The following is a 21,089-nucleotide window of genomic DNA, read 5'->3' on the forward strand; positions in this document are numbered from 1 at the left end:
AGTAATATTTTGGTACATTTTAAATTGAGTGAATACATTTTCACTCTAGATATTTTTTAGCCTCTTTTCCTACATCAGATTTTATGGCTAGAGTCCCATATGTGTTTGTAAAAGCATCACTAATGAAATATAATCATAGCTAGATTTCTCTTTCATTATCTTTGTTCTCTTACACAGTTATCTTGGTCAATAAGAGTGACCATTTTTTTCATATTTTCTTAATACATCACTTATGTGCTTTTTACAACAAAATTTCACTCAGAATAATTAAACATTTAGTTGAATTGCTATATTTTAAAGTATTATTTTAGTTATTCAGGATAATTTAATAAAGTCTTAACCATCTTCCAGATTTTTTTTGTGTGTTGTGGTGTTTTGTTTTGTTGTTTTGCCAGTCATGGGGCTTGAACTTAGGGCCTTAGTATTTCCTTGGGCTTTCTCAAGGCTAGCACGCTACCACTTAAACCACCACACTACTTCCTGCTTTTTGTATGTTTGTGGTACCAAAGAATCAAACCGGGTGTTCCTGCATATAGTCAAGCACTCTACCTCTAACCCAAACTCCTGATCCCAATCTCCTGTTTTTAAGTTTAACACCTTCCAGTGAGTAAATCCAAAATCTAGTCATCTTTTCTGATTATTTCTTTATTGCTCAAGAGATACTTTTATAATTCCTTCCATTGCACTCAAATCCAGGTTATCTCTCAGTGACTTTCATTAATTTCCCATGCTTATCTTTTTACAATCACATTTTAAACTATTTTTTATTCATTTGATAGTTTATTTAGGCCAGTCCCGAGTCTTAAACTCAGGGGTGGAGCTCTGTCCCTGACACTGTACTCAAGACTAGCATTCTACCACTTGAGCCACAAAGCCACTTCTGGATTTTTCTGGATAGTTTCCTGGAGGTAAAAGTTTCACGGACTTTCTTTCCCAGGCTAGCTTTGATCTGTGATCCTCAGATCCCCTGAGTAGCTAGGATTTCAGGTGTAAGCCACTGGCACACAGATCACAGTTTTTAATTAAGCTTTATCTTTGGTACATTTTGGGCACATAGGAAAAACTTCCTGAAAGTAGTGTTCCTTAGTTTCTGCATCAAATTTGTAGTCAAATGACTATTGAAATTCAGAAATTCCTCCAACAGATTCCATGTTAGCAGTTCAATTTCTCAGTTTTCTAGGTATAGTAGATACTTACACTAGGAAATGTAGACACTTAATTTATTTTTTTATTTTCAAAATATAATTTTATAATTTTAAGTGATCTTTTTGTCTTATTTCAGTCTTTTCCAAATATTGTCTAATTCTGAGATCCAGATTAGTCTCAAATGGATGTTTCTCTTACCATAGCCTTCCATGTTCTGTGATGACAGGTGTGCACCATGACCTCCCCTTCCCAATTAGGACACATTTTTCAATCAAGTAAATATTATTGAATAAACAACATGAGATGTGTTGTTTCAGTTAATTGCACTATATGACATATACAATATTTAAAGGACAGTTTGTACAACAGAAGGCTTTTATTCTCAGACATTTTTGATCCATCAGACACTGATGGCAAAACATTTTAAACAGTATTTCTAAGGAAGCAAGCTATGTCAATGTACGTACAAAAACAAACTAGAAAATGACTCCAAATTGTTATCATAAATATAACCATATTGCTAAAAATAATTTGCCTGTCCAAGAAAGTGAAAATTTCTTTTCTTAGCCAAAAAGTTATTAAGTGGATTCACTGTGATTAAATATTAAAAATGTGATTTTTTTAAACATTGCTCTATATTCATTTGAACAGCAAATCTGAATTACTTACACTTTAGAATACTTTCAAATAGTTAATGAGGGTTGATACCAGAGTTCTTTCATTCAACATTATAGTAAAATTAAAGTTAATTTCATATAGATATTTTAAATATATTTTTATATTTTAATTTTATTAAATATCAACCTGTTATAAAATATTTATTCACATGAAGAACATTTCTACATTTGAAATATCTTACTATTAGAAAGCTAAATTTAATTTTATTGCATTTAATATTTGTTTTCACCATTTCATTTAATAATTGTCTTCCTTTGCAGCTGATGTGAAATTGCTTTTTGACTTACACTTACATACATTTATTTTATGAAAAAAATTTCTAGTGTTTAAATACTTTTATCTACTTAATTACTTTTATTTTTTAAAAATCCTGAATGATGTGCTAATCTTTTTTTTTTTCATTTAAACAGATGATTCCTGCAAACTAACTTGTGAAAATGGAGGAAGATGCATTTTAAATGAAAAGGGTGATTTAAGGTGTCATTGTTGGCCTAGTTATTCAGGGGAAAGATGTGAAGTTAACCACTGCAGTAACTACTGTCAAAATGGAGGAACTTGCATTCCATCAGTTTTGGGTAAATATTTGGGTGTTTTTACATATTCAGATCATTTGTATTTAATATGTAAAACATTAAAGACATTTTATTAAAAGTATTGCATATACAATATATTACAAATACAATATCAGATATTTCACTAAAATTAAATGAACCACTTGTTCTAAATTAAAGGTAATCAAATCAACACATGCATTTAACAACAGTAAGAGGCATTATTACAAGGTGAGTGTATGCCCTCTGATGTATTCAGTACTTATATATATTTAGGCCCTACCACATAAAGAATAAGTATGTATCTCCAAAACTGTATGTGTTTAACTTAAAAATCTAAAGTATTTTCTGTTTCTCTAAACAAAATCACTTGTTCCAGAAAGATAGGCACAACTGTAAATAAGGTACTTCAGAACTGTAGGAGCACTGTGTAGTGTTAAATATGCTTTTAAAATATCAAATTAGTACATGTTAGAACTAACCTAGTGTTGTTGACAATCTATGTAATAATCATGGCTGAAAAAGTGTTTGTTAGGAAATAAAAGTAAGCAATAATTGTATTTTTCTAATAACTTCCATTAAAATGAAAATTTGCTGTAAGAGAAAAAAATAACATCAGTGAGTAATGAAGATCTAATTTGTGAATTTTCATATTCGGTTAACGGAGAATTATGCAACTATTAAATTGCAATCTACACACATTTATTTTTACTATGATAAATTCAAATTTAGTTAAATGGAAAATTCAATTTATATGGTCCTCACATTCCCTACATGGTTAATTTATATATTATTAAGAGGTATCATTGTCTTCCTTGCTTATGGTATCCTTCGAAGTATTTAGCATAGTCACATCTAAGAATTATATAACTTTATCTGATTTGGTGAAGGGAAGGAGAATAACAATATGGTTATACAAAGGACAAAGGGTGAAACAATACAACAGGAATACTCACAAGACATTATGTTGGAAATGAATTTTTGTAATTTGGGGGCTGGAGTTGGGGAGGGAGAAGGAACGTGGTAGAAAAATGAAGGTGTAGGTAACAACGTGTGACAAGAAAAGTGCTCATTACCTTACTTATGTAACTAACTTCTCCGTAGATTAACTTTACAACAACAAAAAGTTAAATTCAAAAGAGAACAATTTTGAAAGAAGCTCAGAGACATATTTGAGACTTATGATTAATTGATAGTAAAGGCATTTTAAGTACTTAATAGCATCTATAGAAATATCTAAAGCAGGGGCTGGGAGTTTGGCCTAGTGGTAAGAGTGCTTGCCTGGCATGCACGAAGACCAGGGTTCGATTCCTCAGCACTCCACATACATAGAAAAAGCCAGAAGTGGTGCTGTGGCTCAAGTGGTAGAGTGCTAGCCTTGAGAAAGCCCAAGTACAATGTTCAGACCCTGAGCTCAAGCCACAGGACTGGCAAAAAAAAAATATCTAAAGCAAAAAAAATCACATGAAATTTTAAATTATAACTATTTGTTCAATCTTCAAAGAATTTAGTTTGTCCTGTAATGGATAAAAACACAATTTTAATATTGTGTTCAAATCATTCATTCACATTTATCTCCATTAAAATGTTAATAGATTTACTTTAGTCACCCAAATTATTAGATATTGATTTCCATAGATTATATACATTCAAGGAAAATTCAGTTTCAGTTTACCAATAGTAGTTCATTGTTGAATAACTATGAATACAACCTGAGACAGAACCATGTAGTTTATTTTGTGTTATAGAGCAGAAAAATTTGCTAATGTGATATCCAATTAAGTCATTTGCATATCACTTTTCACTTTTAAAACTGTGGTTCTATTCAAAAAATATTGTTTAGCATTACAGATTGTAGAAACTCATTATCTCCACACAAATGTTAATTTGCTAAACAAATCCCAGTGGGCAATTCATGGATTTATTCATCATTGGTTTACTTACAGTTAAGCCTTTTGGCAAATTCCTGTGAGGACACTATATAGCTAAGGCTTGAGGTAGCCTTAATTAAAATTTATAAGTTTATGACAGTTGTGTAGAACAATAATAGTTGAACAAAGGAAATGTCACCAGTTAATTAAAAGAACACATCTGAGGGGCATAATTAAAATTTTGCATGTAGAAATGATTTTTTCTCATTATTTTGAAATAAATTATATGTGCAATATTATATAAGAAGATACTACAAAATTAAACAAGTGACATTGATTACACAATAGGTATATTTCAGGTGATATTTGCCTTGAGAAAATTAATAGAAATCGGGGTAAAAAGTGAGCAATCATTTCAGTAATGAAAATAAAGACTGCTTTAAGGAAATCTTCATAAATTATTAATATTATTAAGAAACATACAAGTGGCAATTACATTTGTAATTATATTTGCATAATTAATATTTACTTCCTAAGGCATACTTTTGCTTCATGGTTTTTTTTTCAGTGATGGTTCTCTTATTTCAAACTCCATTTTTTTTTTCAAATTGGATCAGGTTTATTGTACAGTTGATTTATATGAGAAGAGGAAGATGTGAATTTCTACAAAAGAATTTCCAAAAAAGGTTAATATGGGGAATTATTCAGAAAAGGCAGATATAAAGTTAGAAAATTTCAAACTATACAAGATCACTACTTTCCATGTCAAACATGATTGCATGGGTGAAGCAATGTGGTGTATTTGTGATGTCTAAGTGAATAGAGCAGGAACAAAGCAGAACTTCTTTTTTTCATATATTTTTAATTGTAATTAATAGAAGGGTTACATGATATTTGCCAGACAGAAGGTGCATTAATTCACATACATTGATACCCTTCCACCTGTCTTGGTCCCCATTTCCCTCTCCCCACTCCCACACCTCATCTTGTTTTCCCCCCTTCCCTATCCAATTTCAAATAACCAAATACAAATTTGTCAAAGGTGTCATATTTGTGACGTAATGCAGAAGTCTTCTGTCTGGCAAATATCATGTAACCCTTCTATTAATTACAATAAAAAATATATGAAAAAAACCAAATATATCTGATATATCAGGTAACAAAGTAATATACTGTAACAATATGAGATAACCAAGGGACAGCAAAAGAGATGAGAGATAACATAGTACATTAAGGACAACAATCATTCATTATATGGCTTATGTTTCTATATGCTAGAGATCCTTTCAATTAGCGTCATACTATATGGACAAACAAACATATACATGAAAAAAGGTATAGAAACCAAAATATTGTGCCAAGAGAGAGAGAGAGAGAAAAAAAAAAGAAAATAACAAGCAAGCAAAACAACAAAAAGTTTCTTGTTGCCATTTCTTATAGTTCATTTTCATAAACATCATTTTTTATGCTCATGTACACTATTGAGCCACTACAATTTTCATTGAATATCTTTCTTTTGTCTCACTGTGTGACTGTCTAGAATCTTACATATCCGATGTCAATATCCAATTAATATTTTTCTAATATTTATTTAGATGATTGGTGTTTTAAATTTAATTCAAGCTTTATGTCAAAATGTTCTTAACGCAAATTTTTATTATTATTTTGCCAATACTGATGTTTAAACTCGGAGCCTTGTACCTGTCCACGTTATTTGCATAGTTGGTACTCTATTTGTTCCTTAGTGTAGATATTAATTGTACATAGGAAATATTTTATTTATCTCCACTGTTTTTTATGAATTTAAAAACATAATCACTAGCAGACAAATTTTTAGAAAAAGCTGCATAATTCAACCAATAAATGACACTGGAAAGTATGACTGGCATTCAAGCAGACAGAAGGCATAATGTACAATGGCATAGTTTTCTTCACATATTGAATATGTGAAGACAAGAAATGGGTAATTTCATTTATTCATGGGTTGAATAGTCTTTCCAAAACACTATGTGAAGAAAATATTAAAAGCTCAATCCCTGAATGCAACAATTATAAAAACTGAAAGCAATCAAAGCTTTCCAAAATATTAGGCTTGAGTTGGCTTACTTGTATTCACAGAAAACACAAAAATATTCCCATCTTATTTCCATAGTGCTGGCTAGAGATGAACTTTGCAGTAGTATAAATAGATTGTGACCTATAATTTGAAACATGGTGAATATATTAAGGAGTCCTTGTAAGAGAATTTAGATGAAGCCTGCAATTCTTCCATTCCTTTATCAGGCTTTACTGAATAATTTCTTGGTAATTTTTGTGATACTTATGAGAGTTCAACAGCTGTAGTCACCTAGCTAAAGTTATTTATAAATGAGCACTTTCATTCCAAGGAAACATTATATTAAGGGGAAACATAGAAGGTCAAATAACTTTATGGAAAGACTAACAATTTTTAAAACAACTAGAATTTATTTTATCAAATGAATCTCAATTATCTACTTGAAATCACAACACATTTCACAAAGGAGAGTGAGTCTTGTGGCCAAGAGACTGACTTTCTGGTTGCAATTTTGCAACTAATTGAATGATGCTATGGAGAATTGTCCCCATTTATTATTTCAATTCTATATACAAGAATATGAATATAACTGTTAGAAATAACTGTCAAGAAATGTCACATTTAAATACTATATTTATAAAAATTATTAAGAATAAGCAAATGCATTCAAAGTTTTATTAATTCTCAGTGTTAATACTAGCACTCAATATTTTCATAAGGATGAAAAAACTAAAAAATGAGTATATACTCTTGCATAAGCAGCAATAAAGATTTAGGAGCAGCAAATTGATTCAATCAAAACCAGATTAAGTGGGGTTAGAAAGGAAGTATGCATTTTAAAGACAAATGAGATGATTCAAAAAGTGTGCATGAAAAGAAAACATATTAATGGTGTACAGAAGTATATTTCTACCATGCAGAAATATGCAGTTGTTACATTATAGAAAGTCTAGTTTGAATTATTTTGCATTATAATATTATATCAAAAACACATTTTAAGTATTGTGTACATGTAAATAAAAGTAATAATTTGTGTATCCATTATTAAGGGGTTATCTAGTCTCACTGAAGGCATTTAGTATTGAGTAAGACAAAGGGACCTTAATTATTATGAACCTTAAATTCATAGCCAAATTAAAAATGGTATATTAAATTAATACATATTTTACATACATATATACACTAGCCCTACATTTTGGTAGGAAAAAAGTCAACATAGTATCAATTCATAAAATGTAGGTGATGCATTATTTTTGAAGAAATGAGTGTCAATATCAATCTACATGATTATCTAAGAAAGAGCATCAGTTCTAAAATTATTATCAAACATATATTCATTGTTATATTAATAAAATAAAATGTTAGGAAGAAATTTTAATCATAAATACAATAATACTTATTATAGTGACTTCTATTTCCAACAAATAGTAAATTATATAAGGTTTGGTAAATTCCTTGAGTATATGGCTCAATTTCTGGTCTGATTGTGATATTTTGGCATTTGCAAGTATGTAGTACTGTTTCAAAGGTGTTGCTTCTTACTATAAATGCAGCACTATATTCCAATCTCAGACATAGCTGACCTGAAAGAACAGGAAATGAAGAGATCATTTATCCGACAACAGGCTGTAGACAATTTATGCATTTCACTTAAGAGTAACTGAAGATATTCATTCCACTACTCATTTACTTACTTATCCAAATCCATATGATTGCAGAAATTCTCCTGATCAATATTAAAACATACATTATTTTGAACTAATATATGTGGACCACCTTAATTACTTTTTAATGTTATTTCTATAAGTTTATTTTTATTTTAGTTTTGATGATCAATTTTGTATTGTAAAGGTGATGTATATTACAGTTGTAGTGTATAAGTTACATGTGATGTAAGTGAAATTAAAATAATGCTATGGCCTTTCAAATTTTTACAAGCACTATAGTATATGTTCCTTAACAGTAACTATACATCTTTATTTAGTTCTTCAATATATTTCATGTTTGTTATAACTGGTGATCCAGTTATGTTGTTATAGTTTATTATTTATTCAGTTTGTGTTCTGAATATTTATTGGAATATTTTATACACAATTGTATTCATCTTGAACAGAAATATTATAGTTTAAATTAAACCATTTATTGTATGCGTATGTATTCAGATCATTCTGTAAAAAAGAACTAATAGTACATATACACATAAATAACTAATCTGAGAAGATTTATTAGGGGAATTGACTTAGTGATGGTGGAGCCTGAGAAAACCCGATGTATACTATCTGCAGAGTTGAGAATCAGGAAAGCCAGGGTAGTTTAAACAAAGAAACAAACAAAAAACAAAACCAACCAAACAAACAAATAAAAACAACCTTTCATTAAGAGAACTGGAGAAATGAGTATTGCAGTTCACAGTCTTTGTTGCTTGTTAGAGGAGAGATGTATGTCTCAGAAAAATAAAACAACTTCCACATTCTTATTCTCTTTGGGCCCTTGATAGACTGGAAGACCTATTAAAGGAGGATCTGATTTACTCAGTCTATTGATTTCAGTGTTCACCTCTTCCAGAAATACTCACATAGCCAGTAATAATCTTTCACCAGGCAAATGGCATGTAAAGTTAACAATCACAACATGCATTTGGCAAAACATTGCTACATAACATACAGAGTAAAATCTGAATATGGAATTCATACAACTTAAGGAGAAGCTATGGTCTAATGAAACCATGCATGCCACTGCATTTTAAGAGAAAAGTGCTTTAATTTCACAGTGTAGGGATATGAATTTACTGAGTTGCCAGAGATGTGCTCATGAAAACATACAAATAAATGAAAATGAAAGTCTGAAATTCAGTAGATAGATGAGCCCTGAGTTCAAACAGATAATTATTGAAGTCATAAAACTGAGTTGTATCACCAGAGCAACATTTTCTCATTTCCTCCTCCCCCTCACCTTCCCTCTCTTATTTTCCCTGTCTTTCTCCTCCCCCTGCCTCCTCTCCTCCCTCCTCCTCCTCCCCAACTTCCCTCTCTCTTTTCTCCTCTTCTCATTTCTTCTCCACCTCTTGTGCCAAAACTCAGGACTTGGACTTCGGGCCTGAGCACTGTCCTTTAACATTTTTGCTCAAGGTTAGTACTCTAGTCACTCAAAACACAGCTCCACTTACGGAATTTTCATAATTGGGAATAAGAGTCTTACAGATTTTCTTGCCTGGGCTGGCTTAGAACCTTCATCTCAGATCTCAGCCTCTTTAGTAACTATGATTATACACATAAGCTACTGCTGTCCAGCGAAGTTTACATAGTTTAAAGTGATACAAGTTAAAAGCATACAGATAATCACAAACAATGTCAGAGGAAAAAAATAGGAAAATCAAAGAGGCTTTTACCTTAAAAGTCAAATTGAAATGGGCTCTCTTAGCAGAGATTTACAATAGAGCAAAACCTAGATACATAAGACCATATAGGATTTTGCTAAATGAAGGGACCTCCAGGATAAAGAAAAAAAAGCCATATAATGAATGATTGTTGTCCTTAATGTACTATGTTATGCTGTCCCTGGTTATCTCATATTGTTACAGCATTTTACCTTGTTATCTGCTATATTGTATGTATGCTTACCTGATTATTTGAAATAGGATACGGCGTGAGGAAAAACAAGATGAGGGGCGAGGATGGGGGAAGGAAATGGGGACCAAAACATGAGAAAAGGTGTCAATATTTGTGAAATAATACATCTTCTATCTGGTGAATATAATGTAACCCTTCTATTAACTGCAATAAAATTATATGAAAGTTTTAGTAAATTGTAAAACTTTGGAGGAAAATAGAAAAAGAGAAAATTGAAAAAAGAAATCAGGTTTTACTAGCAAAGAAACAAGAATTAAGCTTGTATGTAAAGAGAAAAATGTATGTTAGTAATGAAACATCATGTCAAAACTTTCTTCAATTTAGCCTCTTAAAGCACAAAAGGTATAAAGGCTTATGATCCTATGTTTTGCAAATTAAAATCTAACAGCTGCAACCCCAGTGAAAGATTGCAATGTGAATTTATTATTGATAATTTTACTTTACAATGTCTTATAGAATTGGAAGCAATGTGTTACTTTTGTCAAAACCCAAGTATCTACCAAACCTTGTACTTTTGCAGATGTACCGACTGATATGGATTCTTCTTCTATTTGTTGTGTATTATTCCTTTCTAATAGAAAATATACAAGTAGATCTAGCCAAAAAAAAAGTAAGGAGAACCCAGTCTTCAAAGTTTAAAAATGTTGAAGTCATTGAGTACAGTTAATTATAACTTCATTCAGGTGCATCAAAGAAAACTGAGGTGAAAGCTGATGGCTAACCCTATAATCTAGTGAGTCAGAAGGCTCAGCTCTGAGAATCATGATTCAAACCAATCCTGGGCAGAAAAGACAATGAAATGCTTATCTTCAATTAAACAACAAAAAGCCAACAGTGAATTGTTGACTCAAGTAGTAGAGCACCTGCCTTAGGCAATAAAGCCAAATAAAAAGTGTATGGCCTTGAATTTAAGCCCTGGGTTCTAAAATAGTAATAGTAGTAGTAGTAGTAGTAGTAGTAGTAGTAGTAGTAGTAATAATAATAATAATAAATAGAATTTTTCTTCAAAAATGGGGGTAGAATGTACAATGAGTAAAAATTTGCAATTATTTGCATAAATTATTATGGAATTTTGCAAATACAATGACATGTTGAATGTCACTCAATATGAATAGTAATAATCTGAGCTAAAATATAATTATGTACTCCCTTTCAGCATGATAGAGTTAGAAATGCAATCTCATTAGTGCTTAGTGATTCTGAACATTGCCATGAAGTAGGTGCTGTTATTATTTCCAATTCATACTGGAATAGATGAGCGAAGAAGCAAAGTAAATTGATAGACTATGAATATCTAGGATCTCTGACAACCCATGCAGACGCCCAGAAAGTAGACTGATTTTAGTGCTAGGAAACAGTTCTTCCTCCTCCATCTTTAGGTCAATCAGTGATTTTTTTAGATTGTGTTCTGCATGGAGCTGTGAACCCATTAGGTTTCTGGATACATTACCTTATTTTTCCCAACACTACTGTTTCCTTTTCAAATATCCCAATCAAATTCCGCTTCCTCAAAGCTCTTTATAAATGAGTTCAATGCAACTTATTAGGAGGCCCCAGAGAGATTCTTGACAATATTAGATGGAGCCTTGTTGTACAATTCTGCAACAGATGGTTCATTTCCCATCATCAAAAAAAAAAAAAAAAGATCTGTTGTTATCACCACAGTGTATAGCTGAGACAATCATTCTCCAAGTGTGAGATCTTTTACTGTTCAAAAAGAATTCACTTCAAAGGAACAGAAAGAAAAGCTTTGAAAATAACGCAGCTGGACTCTAAATAACTCAGGGAATCTGATAGCAAGTGAGGAATCTGGTCACTCTATCCTCAATTTGAAGCAGCTGTGGAGAAGATGAAAGCATGGGGTCACTATCTTGAGTAACTTGGGTATAAGAATTTTCAAGTACTTCCTGGCACAGTGTTTGCTTCTCTCAAAACCTCTTTAATTTCCTTTGTTCACTTATGAAAAGCAACTGGTAAAGTAGGAGAGAAAGCAGTGAATCTACAGTGTTTGCATCCTACTTCCTTATGACTCTTGTGAAGATTGTACTAAATCACATTGCTCTCATGTATCCTCACCCACTGTTTATTTCACACTCTGCTCTGTTTAATGAATGCTACTGATACATGCTCTATTTCCCTAGTAAGTCATTCATAGACTCTTATGGTAGAAATGGAATTAATACTTGTGTTCTGAACTCTAGTTTCCCTTAGTAACCATGTTCTAAAATTATCAGCATCTTCATTTAATAACAATGTTTGTTCTCTTGCTTGTACCTTTATTTTTCACCACTAATGAGCAACAGAAGATATTTTGATTCTATGCCAATGACTGCAAAACTTGTTAGTACTGTGAGAAAAATAGCTAACAATCAATGAGAAAATCTTTTGCAGCATAAAGACTGTACATACTAAACTAGTAAGGCATAAAGAATTTACCTCATCTTTCATCCTAAGAATATATTTATCTCCAAATCAATAGATGCTCTAGATTATAAATTTAATACTGTTTAACACAATTTAATGCTTTTTATTGTTTACCAGCAATAAACAATATATTGTTTATTCATTATGCTAACTGTTTTTAAATTTGGAAGTGCTTAATTCACTGAAGAATACTTTTCAGAAAATGTAGATGTGTGCTTCAGTATAGCATTTGTGCTGCACAAATCTTATTCTTTCACTCATGCAATTTTCCTACTCTTCTAAGCATGTCTTCCATAGACTAGATGAATGGCTGCTTTCTGAGCTAGTCCACAAATGATACTGAGTTCCACTTAGAAGAAACTTATATTTGATTGAACCTACCTTTCTCTTCCTCCTCCTCTTCTTTTTCTTATTCTGCTTCATCTTATACTGCTTCTGCTGCTGTTTCTATGTTCTTTCTCACAGTTCTGTAAGTTCTTATCTCATTTTTTTTGCTATGATACTGTTTCAGTGGTAATTCTTCCACTTTGCATTACCAGCACTCATTGATACACCAGAAAGTCAGAGACTCATTCCTAATACAATCACTAACAAGACAGTGCTCAAAAAAAACCCTTGATTTTGTAAATCAAGCAAATTAAAAATAGGTTTTTGATATGATCCATGAGATTTTCTTTTTTTTTCCTTTGGTTTGTTTTTTGTCCATCATGGGGCTTGGACTCTGCCTGGGCACTGTCCCTGAGCTCTTCAGCTCAAGACTACCACCCTACCTTTGAGCCACAGGGCCACTTCTCGTTTTCTAGTGGTTAATATGAGATAGGAGTGTCACGTTCTTTAATGCTTGGGCTGGATTTGAACTGTGATCTTCAGACCTCAGCTTCCTGAGTAGTTAGGGTTATAGGCATGAGCCACTGCACCTGGGTGAGATACTCTGTTTTTGTGCTACTTATATCCTGCCTCCAAATTTTTTGAGAACTTCTGTTTTATGAGTATACAAAAATATGGATAGTAGTTGTTATATATAAATATGTTAACATTAGAAAAATTAAGATTTTGTAAGTATGTGTATACTAGAGTAGGTATCTTTAAATAATATATCTAATGTTAACCAAAGTAAGAATTTTACAACTTCTGTCAGTATCAAACTTCTTAAAAATATTTTCTCAAGTGTAAAAATGAGAGTTTATGTTAACTTGGCAATGTCTGGGAGATTAGGAATACTCACTAGCAACTAAAATTATGCATATTTTATATTCAGATTAATGTATTCTTACAAGTTTGTATTTATTCTTTTTGGCAAATATTTATTTATATTTTATTATGAAAAAGTACAAAGTGGTTTCAATTCCTAAAGTCAGATATGAGTACAATGCATCTTGATTTGTCACCTCTTCCATTAATCTGTATCTTCCCCATTCCCAATACTACCATCAAGTTACATAGTGCAAGTTTTACACAGTGTATGTTGAAAACAATCATTCTGTCTTCTCCCCTTTCCTCCTGTCATTCCCCTGCCCACCCTTTCGTTCTCCCTCCTCTTCTTCCTCAGAACATGTTTCAACTCCCTGGCGCTCATTTTGTTTTTCAAAGGAGTCATACTGTAGGGCTATTCGTCTAGCTATCCTATTCTTTAATTAATTTATGTGTACATGCAATCCTGTATAGGTTATCATGTGTGATTTATTATGTAATTTACAGGGAAATGGATTGACTGTGAAACATCAAGTGGAGTAAGTCAGTTTTAGAGACAAAGAACACATATTTTATCTCATGTTGAAATTTGATCTAAACTAAAAGCTTCAGATACTTTTTAAAATCTTGGTTTCTTTGGATAAAGAGAAAACCTGAGAGCAATGATTATGTAACTCCCTAAAGTTTCAGAACTCATCCATTTACACTGACCAGAATTATTGTCTTTTGGGTCTTATCCAGTGACCTTTCCACAAAACAAAACCATCTAAATCTAACAATCTCCACTGCTCTTATATTTTCACAGGAAGACCCACCTGTAGCTGTGCACTGGGATTTACTGGACCCAACTGTGGGAAGATAGTCTGTGAAGATTTTTGTCAAAATGGAGGGACCTGTATTGTGACCGTTGGGAACCAGGCACAATGCCACTGCCCTGCTGATTACACTGGAGACAGATGTCAGTACTGTAAGTGCAAGCCACTCACTAAGGTGGGGTTGGCAGCATGATGCAATATTCATGTTGAGCAGCCTTCTTATAACTCTCTGCTCTTTTGATTTCAGCCACTCACCACTTTTCAGGCTTAGTCCCTCAAACTTCATTAACTATTTGTATTGCTTTCCATCCTTTTCTTCGTGGATTGACACCCTTCTTCCTCATTTGCATGTAAAATTTCATGGCCAGATCATTTTATACCTGTTCATCTCCCTTGCTCCTTCTTCTCCTCTATTGTACTCTCCTGACAGAAATTATCCATGGCAATGGCCCTTAGAAATCCACTTCTGAACTGAGATCGGCGGTATATATGATTGCAACTAAAGTGAAAACACAATCATTTCTCCTGGACTCAATTAAATTCCCTAAAATGAGTTGCAGATATACTAGGATACTTCTGTTCTCCTTGTCCTCCTCAAGTTCCAAGGCTTCTTAAATTTACCATTAAAATGCAGTATCAAAATAGCAGTCACTATCAAATGTTTTATCCATAACAAAAAATTGTTGAACTCTGTATATAGGGACTCTTCTAATAATTCATTTTCTTTCATTAATTATATAAATTCTTTTAATTTTATGATCATTGTAGGTATTGATTTTATTCCTTCTAATGCACCCAATACAATACCATGGAAAGATATCTTTCAGAATATCAGATAGCATTTTATCCACAGATCATTTGTTATCTTTGAAGACCTCACAATGCCTTCCTTTGTCTCTGAGGATTACATGAGGCACATATAAGAATATAAGAGCAGGAATTAAGCTTCATGTACAGGGGCATTGGAAGAAGTCAAAATGTCCCTGATGTCGCAGGGCAACTATATCTGTTGCAGCTGTAAAATAACTTAATTTCCAATTTCTGTTTCCATCCTGAAAGTTTATTCTTCTTGTGTGGAGCCAGGCTCCTCTCAGTATCTATAAATGCCACTATCCTTAGCTCAGAATCTCTTTTTCCATTACTCATCCAGCTTTCCTCTTAAAAGGGTTTTTTTTTTATCTAAACATATATTCCAGTTACAATGCTGTCCATACTTATTTCAGACCTGTTTTTCTTCTACATTGTCACTCCCTCACAACCCACAACTTACACTAATTTACTCTTCTAAAAAAATTTGATTCCATAATTTGAATTCAGAAATTCATTTTTCTCACCTTGCTTGTTCAAGTAGTCTTTACCACTGGAATCCCTCCTCCGGCCTGGCTATTTTGGAGAGGTGTTCTTTCAGACCTCAATTTTGGCTTGCTTTGAACAGTGATCCACTGAGTCTTAACTCCATGAATAGCTAGGTTTGCATTCATGAGTCCCTGGCATTGCCTAAACAGTAGCTATTGTTTCATTAGGTATGTGTGGGGAGGAGGAGTCACTGGGGTTTGAATTCTGGGTTTCCCACTTGCCCAAGTTTTTGCTATAGCTGATGATCTACTACTTTAGCCATGCATCCAACTATATTCTCTTTTTCATTTTGTATGTGTTTTTTTTTTCTTTTCATTAATTAGATCTTCAAAGGGATTATGGTTACAACAGTCAGGTTATGAGCCCAGTGATTCTTGGGCAATGTCACCTCTTCCATTGTTCTTCCCCATTTCCCCCACAAAACACTTTCCACAATTTACATTGTTCATGTTTTACATAAGGGACATTGACAACATTGAATGCAAAAGCAGTCATTGCACAAGTCCACCTGTTTTCTTGTTGCTTTACCACTCCATGAGTTGTATAGTTGCTTAAGACTTGAATAGGAACAAACAACACCAAACACAATCCCACATAGTGTAGAATCTAATTCTGGTCAATCCTAAACTTGTAACCTGTTCTTGATTCCAGCAAGACCACATGCACAAATATTTTCAAGTAGATAATGCCATCCTCTCTGGCAGTGATACTCCACCTAGACATTTCCTTCTGAAATTATTCATGGCCTCTATTTGAACTAACATTTCTTTCTTCTGAATTCTTAAACGACTATTCATTATCTTTCTTCTGACTCTGATTAATGTTACCTTGTATTTTTCATTGTGTTTTCCTCTTTTATGGAGCCTCTTTGAAATTTTATCTACCAATGACACTTGTCAATAAACAAATAAGCAGTCACACAGATAAATAAAAAAAGCATACTGAAGAAAAGTTTTTGAGAAGAAAATCAATTTATTACACAAAAATTACCACCTGGTATGTATATGTGATAAACCTGGTGCTAATTTATGTCTTTAATCTCTTTGTTCGCAATTGGCACATTATTATCCAGCATGTTGTTTTCTTTTTCCTTCTAATTGAACTATTTTTGTAAAAAACTATTGTAGAAATTTGTTTTTATTATATAAATTTATATTTTTGTAAAAGTTACATTCACTTAACTCATTTAAATTGACAAGAGTAGGATCACAGTCGGCAGCAGGCCAATGTTTTATAAAAGACTACATTATAATTTTAACATCACTGTTAGCAGTCAGAGCACTTCCCACCTTTTACTGCAAAGCACTTATTAAAATTAAACAATTAATCCTTTGACAGAGGTTAAATAACTTACTCAAGGTCCCAAAGTAGTGATATTATAATCAGAACTGGACCCCAGGAATTGTTGATCAAGATGTCAACAAGCATTCCTGTAGCACAGTGATGCTGTTTCCTGGCATGGTGCTAAGTCTGAGAACTATGTCATGAAAATGACAAATCCAGCAACTGACAAAAGTATAATAAATTTACTATTTATTACATATGAGTTGGTATGGTTCAAAGGACCTGGTGTTATATGAAAATTGTACCTAGTATGTAGAAAATCTTTCCTCTGAAAATGAAAGAATGACAAGATGGTTCATTACAGTGCCTAATTAAAAGTCCATTAGTATGAGGTAAAACATCAGTTTTGAGGTAAAGCACTTCACACCTCTAATAGCAACATAAAATCCAGAGGTCTGAAATGCAAATTGATTTGAACAGCAGCACCCCAGAGAGGAGATACAGAGGTAAATACTGTCCAAAATTGTCTTTTTGAGTGTAGTGTGGTACTGGGATGAGAATTTAGGATCAGGAAACACTCTGTTATATTCTCTGCTCAATGTTAATTCTCTAACACTTAAGCCACAGTTCCACTTCTAGCTTTTTATTATTATTACTACATTTTATTGTCTGTATAATGTATAGAGGGGTTACAGTTATATTCATCAAGTAATCGGTACATTACTTCTCAAACATTGATACCTATTCTCATGTTCCCCACCACACTTGCTGCTTAAGTGGAGACAAAGTTTCCTCTACTTTTCTGTTTGGCTGGCTTTGAACTTCAATACCAAGATATTGTCCAGCTGAGTAGGTAGGATTACAGGCATGAATCACTGGAATGCCACAGAAATTAAGGATTCTTTAAGCAAATTATTGAAAGAAAAGTGGGTAAATTGCATACATTTCTAAAGCAAGGGTTTCTAGAAGAATTAACAAAAATGAACAAGCATGATACTCTGCATTTAAAACTAGATGGAAATTGTGAGGTCAAGAATATCTGCATTGTAATTAAATAATATTAACATTAAGGAAAAAGGTCCCATTAAGCCCAATCCAATCTGTGTATCTAAGTTCCATGTAGACAAATTGAATAAATGTCCACCATTTGATACTTTGCAAAACCTCTAGTAATCTGTTTGGGGAACTATTACAACTTTAATTAGAACTCAACTTATTAAAAACACACCTGAATTTATGCAGAGATTCAAGGTATACACTTAGAAGTATCTCAAAAATAAGCCAATGATATAATATAGTTATAAGTGGCATCAAGCTTGACATGTAATTAACATCAGTCTGTGAACTAACAAGAAAGAGTTATACTTTGTGGTAAAGTGCTTACCCAGTCAGTGCAAGGCCCTGGTTTCAATCCCCGGTATTACATAACAAACATAAACAGCTACGTGCTGTAGGTAAATGACTACTATATTAGACTTCAGATAGGGTTATTTTTCACATTATATCTTCTCAAACATATGTATCATATAACCATATATGTATATAAGTACACACATTTGTATATGTGTATACACATATTTAATATGAATGTATATATACATATATGAGTGTATATATATACATATATATATGTCTCATGGATTTTTTTCTCCCTAGGCTAGCTTAAAATCCCAATTTTAGGATATCAGTCTCCTAACTAGCTCAGCATAAGGGTTGAGCCAAAAGCACCTGGCTAACTATAATATTTTATTGATTTTTGTTTTGTCAACCATGTTAGCCTTCATGGCTGTGCCAGGACATGGAAAAAAGCTGGCATAGTAAATATTATTCACATAGTGGGAATTTATGTATTTGTCTGCAATTATTTTACTGATCTTTATTTAACACATTCACAATGATTTAATAGAGAAGTCTGAGCCTTTTGCAAATGTCATGCTATTGACAGAAATTCTGTCTACATTTTCATATAAATGCTATTTTTTATCATTTTTATGTTTTCAGTTATAGTCTCCTGATATACCATCACAGTGTGATAAGTATCACCCTGTGCTAAAACAATTGGTAGTGGGAAAGCTTAGAAATAGACAACCAAATTTTCATTTCTGAACAAGGCCTGAATACTTTATATAGATTTATCTGATATTAAAAATTATCATGATTGATGTAGGAGTTATTTTTTTTGTCAGACCTGATCTTGCGCTCAGGGCCGGAGCAATGTCTGTGGTTCTTCTCAAGGCTAGAATCCCGCTACATGAGCCACAGCATCACTTCTAGTTTTTTCTATGTATGTGGTATGGATGAATCGGACCCGAGTCTTCATGCATGCTAGGCAAGCACTCAAACATTAGGCCAAACCCCTCCAGCCCCCTGTAGGAGATAATATAAAAATCATTGACAATGATTGAGGACATCATTTTTTTTTAAATAATCTTGCTGTACCAGTCAATCCAAACCTCAAATACTGATGGTAATTCAAACTAATCATAGGTGTCAATTGCAATAATATTTTCCATAATTTTCCTTTCTGAATCTCATATTTTTCTTCTTTCTGGGAATTCAGACATGACACTAGTTTCTCAGGATAGATGTTACTCTTCACATCCTTTTAGTCTTTTCCAGAGAAATATTTTGGATATGCTACTATTTCTAGGAATAATTTGTGAAATGCTTATTAGAACACTTTCTTGTTGAAAATGCATCAGCTCTAATCAGAGATGAGCACACATTTTCCCCCTAGTGAATAGTTAATTGGCATATCTGTATTCAATGTTTGCCTACTTTATTAAACTCTGCTATGAATCTTGGAAGTATATTTAGAACTATGTAATAATCTTAATTATTAAAATTCTTAGGACTGTACAAAACATTTCAGAAATGTGAGAAGAATATGTTCCATTATTTCTTTACTTTTTAAATTACCTATTTAATACTTTAAAGGAAATATCCTCAAAATCCTAAGGAAATTTATGTTGTTTTATGTCTTTTGCCTGATAAACCATGCTAGATGCAAAAGTGACTCTTACTTGATGGTATTTAATAGAAGGAAAAGCCATAATTACCTCTGTTTAGACGTTTAATCATCTAAACACATTATCTGAAGTCCTTTCAATAGTTTTGCCTTAAATGAGTTGAAAGTAATACTGCTTTCTTAAAAGCCTCCCTTTGTAAGTTCTTGGCTACTGTTTTTGCTTTTAATATATCCAGATGACCCAGAGATGATTCTGAATAATAAAGAACAGATCTACCATATCAATGGCTAAGTCCTTCAAGTACGTAAATTTAGCAGTGTGAACCAATTATCAGCAGACAAATAAAGCAATATTCCTGTGGCTATACTGGGAGGCAGTAGGTCTTCTGACTTGTAACTACTTCTGCTATGCATGTGGGATTGTAGTGTTTCTGAATCCTGATGGTGTAGTGTTTAGTAGTATCAAGCAGACTGTGTGGAGAATAAAAGCAGGACATAGCTAGTTTCAGCCCTTACAATCTCCTCACGTGTAGAAATTTCAATATTAAGTGCACACAAAGGAAAAAAAAGAAGAGCACATCTATTGTACTTTACAGTACACTGACGGTTGTTCTTTTTCTCTAAGCACAATAATAAGTTCCTGAGCATAATGATATAGTAATGAGTAAAACAACAAATGTATTCTTGAGAGATAGTTTTATTTTGATTTGAAGTTTTATTTTTCTCCTTTTTATATATCATCTTGGCCTCTGTACCTTGGTTTATTAACTTAAAAAAGAAGATACTATCTAAAACAAGTACATATTCTTGACATGTGGAAGAGAACTAAAATGTTTAATCATTATTAAAACTGCTTTTATATCTTGTATTTTTTCTGAAATGTGCATTATTTTTAGTAAAAGTAAGTTCTGGGTGGCTTTGCTGAGATAGAGGATACACTTGGAATCTGCAAGAATTAAATCTTGTCATAATATACTCATGATGATTAAACTCTTCAATTGAAATCAAATAGAAGGGCATTCTGGAGAAATTAATCAAGTAAACCACACACGGTCATGCTGTTGGCTTGAAAAACAACTGGACATAGTTTCCAAGTCCACCCTATATTTGCCAGTGATTT

At 32.6% G+C, this 21,089-nt stretch overlaps 1 protein-coding gene across 1 annotated transcript in view; it reads left to right on the forward strand.

Moving 5' to 3' along the window:
- Window positions 1-21,089, forward strand: part of Lrp1b (LDL receptor related protein 1B) — a 1,652,823-nt gene that overhangs the window by 1,568,381 nt on the left and 63,353 nt on the right. Inside the window, exons 83-84 of the mRNA XM_090342868.1 lie at window positions 2,235-2,399; window positions 14,352-14,513. Of these exons, the coding sequence (XP_090198994.1) occupies window positions 2,235-2,399; window positions 14,352-14,513 (327 nt within the window). The remainder of the gene's footprint in view (window positions 1-2,234; window positions 2,400-14,351; window positions 14,514-21,089) is intronic.

Source organism: Megascapheus bottae, chromosome 12 (genome assembly GCF_031878675.1).
Source record: "Megascapheus bottae isolate mThoBot1 chromosome 12, mThoBot2.hap1, whole genome shotgun sequence".
NCBI lineage: Eukaryota > Metazoa > Chordata > Mammalia > Rodentia > Geomyidae > Megascapheus > Megascapheus bottae.